The 12,215-nt window shown below is 39.9% G+C and overlaps 1 protein-coding gene across 1 annotated transcript in view; it reads left to right on the top strand.

Annotated features, from left to right (window-relative positions):
- Positions 1-12,215, top strand: part of LOC147223649 (ADAMTS-like protein 1) — a 105,297-nt gene that overhangs the window by 26,441 nt on the left and 66,641 nt on the right. Inside the window, exon 2 of the mRNA XM_086165867.1 lies at positions 7,246-7,362. Coding sequence (XP_086021993.1) covers positions 7,246-7,362 — 117 coding nt within the window. The remainder of the gene's footprint in view (positions 1-7,245; positions 7,363-12,215) is intronic.

Below are 12,215 nucleotides of genomic sequence, written 5' to 3'. Positions count from 1 at the left end.
GGATAAAAAGGCCTCGCTGCATTTAATAGCTCCGTATTGTGCTATTGTGAGCAAGCAATGCAAACTTTGGGGTGTGCCGCCATGTAATTAGCTCCTTGAGAAGGTAGAAATTTCACGATGGTCCCTTGCGGCTCCACACGTGGTGAGCAGGTGGATTAATCTGTCTACTTAGTAGGAAATATGCTACTTGCTAATGTTGCACATTTGGACTGTTTCAGTGCTCAAGTTACAAGTCAGTTTGTGGTCAGCTTCACAGTGATGAATCGTGATTTATTAGGAGGGCACAGCCGGTGTGAGCATTACAATATTTGCTCTCTGTTTGCATTGCAGGCTGATCTTTTGCGGTCCAAAGGGATTTTCACAAAAGCCAGCAGATACTTCTAGAAAAATGGCTGCTGACAACTATGGTATGAAATGATAGATGATTAACTCTTTAGATGAGTTATCCAGTTGCCTTCTACTGTCTGTAAGGCGGAGGACGAAAAACCGAAGATTTATTTTGTTTATTCTCTCTGTAGCCCCTCCAATAAATATTTCTACAAGAATAAGGGATTGAATGACTGTTGTGTGGTAGGTGTTGCTTAGTAGAGGGCTGACAGAGAAATTACTCAACTCCTGTGTTGCTCAGATTTAGAGAAGCTTTTTAGTGTCTTTCACCCTATTATTTTGGACGTAGCCTGCAAGTTAATAGTTTTGCTGTCTGCCTACTTTCATCATATTGGTGTCCACCTGCCACACACTGTTTTTCTTCAGATTAAAAGAAAAAAGACGAAGATGTATTTCTACCCAACACCCAAGAACATTCAACAAAGCCATTATGTTGGCGAATAACTGGCAGCTGTTATTTTTCCACATAGTTCCTGTAGAAAAATACCAAGGAAAAGCTGACAACCATCACGGATGCATCCAACAGATTCATTAAACCCGGAATATTATAAGCTATTTTTCCCGTTTACAAAGCTGTTTAATGTAGCTTTGTGGTAGAGGAAGAAGTCACTTTTCAAGTCAGCAATTTGTGGTGACGTCTTGCAAACTACTGCCTCTCATATGATAAACAGTCAGCGTAAAAGATTCATCATTATCAGTGCACAGAAACACCCACTTATAATTGTGATAATCCCAAATACCTTTTACTGCCTTACCACTGATACAGGCTGGCCTTTATCCTCGCTGTTTAGCCACTTTTGTGATTAATAGTAATAAATTTATCCTATATAAATCTCCATTGGGAAATTCGTTCTCTGTAATTAACCCATCATGGATGAACTATGAGCAGTAGGCTTCCATCGACAAGCGCCAAGGGAGCAGTTAGGGGTTCAGTGTCTTGCTCAACAACATTTCAAGGAGCCGGGAATCGAACCAGAAATGTTCGGTTCTTAAATGTTGGTTCCATAGACATTGGCTCTACCTCCTGTGTCATGCCGCTCCTGATAGATTTAATTGCAAGTGGGGAATTTAATGTAAATATGTGAATTATCAGAGAGATTGCCTTGATCTCTTGGGCCACACATTTGAAACATCTCAAGCCCCCCATCAGTCCAAACCTGTTGCCTACTTACTCTCTTGATTTAACACCAAGATGTCTGTTTGTGTAAACACTGTAAACACAGTCCACAGTCTAAGCTGCAAAAGCGGCTGCTCAGTTACACGCGGAGGTGAATGCGGATCCATGTCTTCCATTGAGCACTGGGCTCGTCCAAGTGTCCATATTCTCACAACCATAAGCATATCTGCAAGCAGCATGTTCCCAGGGTGGTCAAGATTCTCATCATGTATGAGTTGTGATCCAATATTTGGTTTGCAGACCCAGTTTGTGTATCTTATTTGCTAACAATTTTTGAAAAGCAGCGCGATCGGAAAAGACTGTCGTCTGCCTCTCCCAACACTTGGGTCACACTTATACCTGATCCACCTTGGCTCTGTGTTCTCTGAGGATCTTTTTTCGGCAGTAAACAGATCCAAGTTTACGAGCAGCATTCCTAAAGGGAAGTTTCACGAGGAGTGGCTGCGTCGAAGAAATGCTCATGCATCATTAGGAAGACATTAACGCATGGGAGTAACAGCATGAATACAAAGGGATGTGTTGACAGTTCCAGGAAAATTTTTCATTTTCATCATCAAAGTTTCAAAGTTTATTTTATATTCATTTTTTTCCCCAGTGAGGTTCTTCATTCCTCCACAGATGAGATGTGGTGAGAGTTGAAAAGGGCAGTGATGGAGACCGTCAGGACTCCTTGCCACTCTTCTCTTAGTGTTCACTGAATTCTGAGCTGCGCTCAGGAAACAGATCTGTAAATCAAGGCCGAGAAACTGGGGGAGAGGGAGCATCCTCGGCGGACGAGGAGGAACATTCGGATAACATAACAATGAATCAGGAATCAGAGAATGCATTGAAAATGTCGTTCAGTTTTATTCAGAGTGGTGTGGTCGTGAGCTATCTCATATGACCCAAGTGAATTGAATTTTGTTACCTGTGGTGTTTCTCCCCCCCTTTTTTTATACCAAAGTGTGCCTTATTGCCTAAAGCAAGCCAATACTTGGTCGTGGCCTTTATGACTCTAACCTTTATCAGTCCAAAGATCCCAGAGTAGCCACAGGCTTTGGTCTATAATGAGCAAATATTAAGTTAAGAGCATCAAATCCCATGGTTCCTCCATGGTGAGTGGAAAAATCCTCTCATATGTGTGTGGACCAGGGATGGATATGGCAGAGGTCCTCAGATAAGAAAAAAGGTGCTCTTTTTTCCAAGGTTATGAAAAGAGGAATGGTGAGGGAGGGGAAAAGAATGCCACAATGTTTCCTTTTCCAAAATGTGTTAAGTGAAAACTCACATAAATCCCCTTGAAAGTGGATTAGCAAAAATATCTTTTCCTCTTAGGTTTCATTCAGACAGGAGTCAGTTTTGAAAAAGGGCTGTCCTTATTTAAACATTGGACGGAAACTTAATCAAAGGCAGGAGAGCGCATAACATAAGTGGAGGTTTTGCTCGGCTCTTGCATGGTAAAAATCACTCACCTTTCACAGTTTCCACCCAAACAGTGGAAGCTGGCACCGTGTTGTAGGAAAGCTCAGTTATAATATCAGGTTGATGTTATTACTGTTGATTATGTGCATTTGAAGACCCGATTTGCCCCCGAGTTCACTTCCTTCCCTTTTCCCTGGTAGAGATCTTCTCTTTGAAATCTGATCCGCCATGAAGGTTAATGAATCACCGGCCCGGTTCCCTGTTTTACTTTGTCACTTTGTGCCCTTTGTCACATTGACACAAACATATAGCCGTGCATAATGAGAGCCTCACCTGTGTACTTTCAGAGACCCCGGTGCCTGTCGGAGGTGGTACTTTCAATCATGGCACCCTTCGAATGAGGAGTGTGTGTTTTCCTAACCTCTGTCGTGTTCATTCCAAATAAACTTGAAGCATTGCCCTGGTTTGTGCGTGCTTCTTTGAAAGCTAACATGGTCATTACAGTTAAACAAAAATACTTCAACTGAGTGGTGCTGCAGGGCCTCCCATCGTCTGATGTCTCATATCACGTCATAAAAATGAGCGGACCAATCCACAGAGTGCTCTCTGTCAGTGTGTTTGCACAAGCTCTAGCTCAGCAATCACTTACAATGATGAAGATTTTTGAGGCAATTTTTTGTGAGGGCAACAACTTTTAAACACTGACAGGTTATTACCTTTAGTTTGTTTGACATTCACCATTTTAGGCACAAGAGTTAAAGTCTTTGCACATAGCTGCGACTGTATCATTTCAATGCAATGCACAGTGGAATGCTAATGCTATTTCTTGCGTACGAACACCCGGCTTCCGCATCGTTTAAAAAGCAAATTAAGTTATTCCCATCTGTGTGCCCAGAAATTAAAACAAGAAGGTTTTTTGGCGCCTTGATATTGTGAGACAATGGAAAGAGTTTGCACTTTCCACTGGTACAGTATTTTCCTGCTTTTTAAAGGGCACATTATTTAGTATGCAAAACAAATCCAAGAAGGATTAATGTTGTGAATTAAAACAAACAGACAACAGGTAAAACGCACTTTGGCCTAAAAAAATTTAAAGGTGGAAAATACTTATGACGCACTATGGAAATAGTTGGGTCTGCCGCACCTTTGTTGGGCTAACAAAACGGTTGTTGGAATTAGCCAATCACAGAAACAATATATCTTTTTTGAGCAATCACAGCGATGGACTCATCTGTCATGTTCACTGAATGTGAAAATCATGGAAAACTAATCAGCCTATTGACCCTCTGGCTACGTCAGTGGAAGACAATGTAAGTCCAACGTAATTCGACTTGTTGAACCTCAGTGCATCGGCAGGTCACTGCATTTGCTCACTAATTCTTGAGCCACAGAGTCAAATGGAGTTATTGATTGGACATATCATTGGGAAACGGCAGGGAGAAGAGTGTCCACCAGCCAAAGACCACGTATTGGTGCATCAGTGAAGATGAATGTTGCTGTAAACATTGCTTATCCAGCCAGGCTGTAATAAACGTGCAATCTCCTGGCTGATCCTGAGGAACCCTGTCCCACTGCGGCTGTCAGTGTCACTAAATTTCTTTGCGTGTGGGTGATACTGTAATACCCAAAGTTCTCTTACAGCCGTGTCACGATGTACCATAAATTTGGACCTTATTGGTTTCATATTTCACCAAAATCCCAGTGATGATTCATTAACAGGCTGACTACAATGACTCTCCTCATTATTTGCACCTAGGTTATGATCCATATAATTCACAAAATCAGTTTTGCCCTAAATGCACTTACAGTATTTGATTTACATGTGTAATAGATCATTTAAATGGGGCCCCGAAAGACATCTGATTCAAAATGTTATTTACAACATCCAGTTGCTAATGTTTGTTGTTTGTTGCTAGGCAGGTTGTGTACAGCGGGTTCATCAGGCAGAACAGCTGCCTGCCGCAGCTGTAAATGAAGCTCATGAGAGCAGAGAAAGTAAAACAAAAAACTAAAACAAAAAGAGTGAGCAAAAAGATTCTTAAATGCCTCATTGAACTGATGGGAAGTGGGAATAAATGGTGCAGTCAGTGCCTTCCTCCCTACTTCTGTGAGAGTCCTGCACCCCTCTCCATTCCTTGATATGTCGTCCAGTGGGGTGTGTTCGGTGTCAGCCAACTTGTGTATGCGTGTGTTTTTTTTTTACAGGACTTTCATTTGGTCTCTTATAAATCTGCAGTAACGCAGCCATAATTTGTAGCTTTTTCCAGTATATCTCATCGTCTATTAAGAGGATGGATGCAAACTTCAGAACAGGGGGGAAGTGGTTGTCAAGCAGAGTGTATGAGAAAAACTGTTTGGGAGGATAGAGATGAAAAATGTCCTGAGAAAGACACCAACATGTTCATCTCAGCCAGGCCTCTTTGCAGCCTTGAGTAAGGACATCTAGTCACTAACACGGTTTTCAGTGCATCTCAGCTGACACACACACACACGTAAACACGGACACACATAGGCACTCACATACACTGGCAAAGCTTCTCTCCATGCCTGTATGTGTGAATTGTGTCTGCTCTATCTCTGGCTTGTAGTCATGCAAGGTTTTTATTTTCAGCGCTGGTGCAAAGATGACGATGTCAGCGTCGATCTCATGTTGCACGCAAACATGAAATGGCTGTATTTTGATAAAGGTTTCTCATGTCAGTCATTTGTGTTCTAGTGCTGATCATACTGAATTTGGTTAGTTGTTTGGAGGTCTTTAAGCTCCTGGGACAACTTGAAAAACCTGCACTTGTTTCCAGCTGTGTACTTTACCGGTTTCTCACGTATATAGGTGCATCATGCTGCAGTTTGCAAGTGGATATTATGTCGTAAAATGCATTATTAATTTTTAGCTGATAAACCAAATTTTCTTTTTTTCCCCCCTATATGCAGATCCATAAGAGACAAAATGTGCTTGCAAATTATGGTCTTGGTCATCTGAGGAGGCTCATGCCCACATTTTCCTGCAATGACTTATGTGTTCTTACAGATGCCTGTAGTCTAAGTGACTGGAGCTAAGCTGTGCTGAGTGTGGGGCTTTAATTTGTCTTGTTTAAGAGTCCACTCTGTGGCTTTTTCCCACAGAAACCTGGTATAAGTTTTGCTGCAGTTGCTTAGCAGCACATTTTTTGCCCCACAAGTAAAACCCCCTTCAATGCGAGGAACCTCAAGTACCCAAAATCCACATCCCCTGCTTTTCCTTGCTCTGCCTTGGCACAGACAGTTGACCCCGGTCATTATAGATCATTTATGACCCGTGGAGAGCAGCTGAGGGCCCCTGCTCCGTGCATCCTCGAGAATGTGGGCCCTGCTGCGTTGCTAATGGGCCTTATCAAGATGCCCCCCACTCGTCTTCCCTGTGAGACTGGTCACTTACAACATCATCTTATATTGCTTTCCTTTACCGTCGTGATCATCAGGAGTGACATGTGGTCAAAATCACAAGGGAAAAAAATGCAGATTTTCATTAAATTATTGCAAATAAAAAATCATTTTCGACAATTTACTTACATTTCCCTCAATCGCTCTTGCACAAGAGCAGAGTGGTAAAAGAGATTAATCTGTGGAAGGTTGAATAAGCAACAAACTGCTGATTGTGTTGTAGAAGATTGTACAATAATAAACAATACGAAATGCTAAGCTAGAAATACCCCAAAATTAAAAAACTGTTAATATAAGGACAAATAAAAACATTGAGAAATAAAGAAGGTAAAAAAAATCAACAGACAATCAAGAATAACAATAGAATTATTTGAAAGGATAGGCATTTAAATTGATACTATTCTGACAATATTCTGCACTTTGATCAGGACAGAAGTTGTTTCATTAATCAACATAAATGACAAAAATATGAGAATAAATTATTTTCGTGTCAATTTTATCCTAAAGTTACTGAGACTATCATAAACAAGCAGAGTAAGGAGTCCGTACAAATTGTGATTTAAGAATAAAATGACTGAGATTCAATTGAAATTTAGGTGAACTATGACCGGACAGGTTTTTCTAAAGCTGAAGGGCAAAGTGTTCCGTTCAAAACCTCAAATATATTTTCAGCATCCCCATCCAAAAGGGGATATTTCTTCCAAAGTCAGACACTTGAGAAGATGTTTTCGATCAGATAGTGACGTGACTTGAAGAGCTCTGGTTTTGAATCTCACCCAGGAGGACCCTTCTACTCCACAGTTGCAAAACCGCCATCTTTTATCTGAAATGTCACTGACCATTGAATGTTTTGACTTTAGGTTGCTGTGTGGGCCAATGATGGTGATGCGGTGTTCATCAGAGAGTTTACCCTGATTCGACGGGACCACCTTTCCGAGGAGCCTTGGCATGACAGTAGCCAAAAGCCAGAAGACCCGGTCAGTGTCTGAATGTGGCTTTTACAACTTCCTTTTCTTCACAATTTACAAGAACAAAAACGTGAGATGTCAGTCCACGTTAAAACAAATCCATCAGATTGAATGTGTTGATATGCAACAGTAGAGGAGTGTTATATGAGTCTCAATACACTTTAATCAATGTGGGAGGGTTGATGTTTGAGCATTAGGAGTGAAGGTGTTATCAGATCAATAGGAGAGCCAGGGAAAAAAGACTGATTTTATTAGATCAGGAAGCTGTCTTTTTTTTTTCTTTAAATATACAACTCACAACTTCAGGAAAAAAAACAACCATATAGACCATAAAGCTGTCCCAAATGTTACCTTACATAATAAGACACAGCATTAACGTCAAAATATCTTTGCCAATTTTTGTAATAATTTCTTAAAACTAGTATCAGAGTTTTGTGTGATTATTCTCTTGTCATTTAATGCAAAATCCAATTAAAAAATACCATTAAAAAAACAAAAAAATCTTTATTGGTGTTTTTTTTTTTTTAAGTAAAAGGTTAGGAAATGTTAGTGTAGTTCTAATAAAAATCATCATTCTGAAAAATGATAATGGGAATCAAGGAAACTAGATATAATGCCAAGCCCACAGTCCGCCCAGTTAGTTGTGGCACACACACACACACACACACACACACACACACACACACACACACACACACACACACACACACACACACACACAACTGCATATTTGTGCATGTCATATTATTCCAGACACTTGTTTTAGCCTTAGCGTTTTTCTGAAGCCGATGTCTCCCCCAGAAGATTAAGGTGATCTCACCCTCGTACATCTGAGCTGCTCAGGCGGGTTAAAAGTGCACGTATTTCAACAGACTCTTTGCTCCACTAAACCACCATTTGACCTTAACACATCCAATGTGTGACCTGTCTTTTGAACAGTCATATTTTCTGGAACTGCCATTGTAAAGGAGGAAGTTGAGGTTAATTCAAATGCTTACATTTTTTGCATAGCCTGAAAGATGAGTAGATCATTTCTTGTTTTTGACAAGGGATCACGGGTATTTTTATTCATACTTTATTTCAGACTCTTGATATTACTCTTACTTTTATGTGAGTTCTATTCCTGATCTACATCAGCGATTGTTCAACTATAACCTAGTTTTTATATCTTTCTTCTCCTGTATTCAAACGATTGACCTGGTGGAAAAATGACGAAAAGAATTGAATTGCCGCAGTATTCACAGTACTGTAGTTAGAAACCAAAAGCAGCTATTTTTGCTCTTATATTTAGCTTTTGACTGTTGTATTGGACTAAAGCAGCAGGAACCATTCACAGATGCAACAAAAAAAGAGAACACCAGGTAACTTTTAGACCTCAGCGGTCCGCTCAAGAACCACTCAACTGTCTGAGCATACATGTTTGATGACGTAAAGGATGAAGGGCGCTGAACGACCTTTGCTATTTGGTTGTTTGTCACTTTGAGCTCTTAAAGTTACCATGTATAAGTACATGTAATCTATGACCATATAATACAATTAGTACAGTTTAGAAAAAATCTGCATTTTTTTCCAAACTCTACTAAGTAGAATTTTTTCGATCCAGCACCCACCCCTAACTGGGCAAACTCATTTTTGTGACATCTTTGACAGAACATCCAAAATGAGATTTTGAGTGGCCATCCTATCTTATCTATGGTTTTGGACAAGCAATGTCTTAAACCCTCAAGCCAATTGTTACCCAGCAAAAACATTCAAGGTTCCACCTTGGAGGAGACTTGGGCCAACAGGTTTAAGCAGTTCCCTTGTTCTCTGTGTTCTTTTGTGGGTTTTCCTAATGATTTAACATAACACTAATATTTTCCAAAATGTTTAACAGAATAGTTTGAAGCGATACGTTAGAAATGAGATCTTGTTTTTGAAAAATTGAATGTCACCAACGTGACATCCTGATGCATGTACCTTGCTAGCACATCTTCAGATGAGAAGCCTGCAGACTCCCAGGAGCCAAACTTGTGATCCCTTTCAGTGCTCTCTTGCTCTCTGTTGGCCTGTATTGCTGTTCTATGTTGAATCTTGGTTCAATATTAAGCTTGAATCAAAGCCAAGATAAACGCAGCTTAATTAGCAGGCAATCCAGGAGGCGGATCTTTGTCTCAAAAGTGTATTCGCTTTCTCTTGTTGAAACTCCATCAGTAAGTGCCAGGGTCAGTTGGTGGGCAAGAAGTCTGACCTCCCAAGCACACTTTACCCTGTCCCCCAAGAGGGGCACAGATGAATTGTTCTTTCTGGAGGACATTGTTTTTCCTGGCAGCTTTGCTACGAGCTCCTTCAATGGAGTCAAGCTGTCTTATACAGCTAAAGCCCAACATACCTTTTTAAATTAACTGATATTTATTATATGATGGCAAATAGAGAGAATGTCAGCATTCATAAACAAATATTAAGTCTACTGGGTTTCTGAAACAAGATTGTGGGGGGTCTAATGGCCAAACAGCATGTGGCTAACTCTGAGACAGCTCCTTTGCTTTTTTGTCTGTCTGAATAAGTGAAGCTTTGAAGATAAACAAAGTAGCCTGTCATAAATCTTGCCTATTCCTACTCATTATTTGGCCATGAATTAAGTATTTCAGTTGCTGTTTGATTTTATGCAATATTAGAGGTTTTAGAATATATTTTTAGCTTATTAAACTGTCATATATATGTAAGACTAATATTTAAAGGCGGATACTCAAAAGGTTACTGGTCACTACTGTATTTTGAGGCAACAATGTGCAGCTTTTGAACTTTGAAACTTAAACTTGTAAGGTTTTGATCCAGCAGGGATAAACAGGTGGCAGCTTATACTCAACCTCAGGAGTGAAAAGAAAGCCCATATAACAAGCATTCAAAACATCCAAACATAATTGTAAAGATTTTGAGACGTGGAAGGAACAGATTTTGGATACACCTCTTACGAAAGAGGTGATAAAAGAGGGAGATGGGCGGCGACACAACGGACCACACGATGTTCACTTCAGCCAGCTACTGTCTAGACAGCAAATATGATCATCCTGTCAACAGCCGACTCTAAAGTGGGTTACTGAAAAGTGATCTTTCATTTACCGTGTGAGTGTATATGCATGTGTTGCTTTGTAGTTGTTATTTTGCCCCAGCGCTGACCTCAGTGAGTTCAAGCCTTATTTTAGAAGACCTCACTGACAGTGTGGACAAATGAAAAATAGTACAGATACAAATTGGAAAAGCAATGCAAATCGATTTAGATCAAATCAGTTGAAGTAAAAAAAAAAAAAAAATGAAAATTTGGTCACTATCTACAAAATGTCCATCATAGGTTGGTTTCTTTCTTCTTCTAGTCCAAGGACTGATTCAAAAATTGCAATTATGTGACCTCTTAACCCCCGATAGTATGGAATTATTTGTTTTAACCAGGAAGGACATTTTTAGAGAGGGAGTGAAAAGGAGTCACTTTTAGGACAAATTCAAGGACAAAATAGGCCTTTCGGGGTGGAACACAGGAACTAGGTAGTTCCAGTCAGTTACATAGAGTCCTCCATTGCACTTACATTATGTGACTTGATATACATTATACAAGTCACGGTCTAAATGATGGGTTTAGCATGCTCAAACTGACAAACTGAAGGCAAGTATTATGTTGCTCAATTTCTCTTACTGTGGGATTAATTAAACATTTTATCCTAAGTGTTTCAGTAGTTCATTGCTAACTTTGCATGTCTGCTGTTTTGGTGGAAAGGGACTATTTCACTCTGCAATCAGAAACCAGGCTGGCATTTATCTGCTGGGAAACCAAAACAATTAACTTAATGGGACTATAATGCTCCTGTTAAACTGTTAGAATCAGCATTTCTCTGAACACACAACCAATTGGCTGAATTTAAACTCGAGAATGTTTGTTTACCTTACTCTTACTTTGAAAAAACAATTTTAATTATTATTTATTTTTATTTGTTTTCCATCATCGGCCTGTTTTTCTCCTTTTCTGGTAAATGTAGGATGTTGCAGGTCAAACACCTACATTTTGCAATTAGGAATCAGGCGATATTTAAAAAACCCATACAGATAACTCGCAAAAGGGACTTCTTGAGGTTCAATGTTTGAGGTAAACAACCTCCCACGATTGTTGAGAGCTGGACATTGGGTCATATGTAGTTTTGACCACACCAACAACCAGGATATTATGGACTGTGGCGGCTAAGTGTTTGTAATGACCGTCATTAGAGCTCTACTTTGCAGCAACAATTTGAGACCCACTTCCATGTTGCTTGTTGTTGCTTGTCGCATGAAATTAGGGTAATTTCGTTTTGCGCTGTTGTTTTTCTTCCTCACTTTGTATTGTAGATCTCATGTCTCTGTTTTCTTCACTGGGTAACCCAGGTTTGTCGTTTTTACATGCTTAAGTGCACCTCAGGCAGAAACAGTCTGGGACATTGTCTGCCTATTTATAAAGAGGCTGCAGGGTTTGCAGGTAACGGGATAGTTCTGCATTTTGGCAGGATGTGATGAGGCGGTGTCATTGGGCATTGTTGGGCGAGGAGGGCCAAAGTTCAGTTTTGGTGAGCATTGGCAATTGCACTCAGCAGCCCATGCAGCAGAAGTTTGCAGAGAAACCCATCATCCTGCCGTTAGCTACCACAGTAGCTATGTTTTACATGTGTGGTAGATGTAAAGGCCAAAAATTTAGCACAATTAAGCCCAATATTTTTTTGTTACAATAATGGGTGGGGTATATTGTTTTTTATATGTATTTCTATTTGTATGTGTTTTATATGTACTATGTTAGTTTATTTTTACTTATTTATTTTTTTAAATGAGGAAACATGTTTAAAGCACATTTTTGGCATATC

This window comes from Fistularia commersonii, chromosome 19, assembly GCF_037954325.1.
Source record: "Fistularia commersonii isolate RoL2024-O1a breed Wild chromosome 19, RoL_Fcom_v1.0, whole genome shotgun sequence".
In the NCBI taxonomy this organism is placed as follows: Eukaryota; Metazoa; Chordata; class Actinopteri; order Syngnathiformes; family Fistulariidae; genus Fistularia; species Fistularia commersonii.
This window is presented reverse-complemented; position numbering and strand designations above follow the sequence as displayed.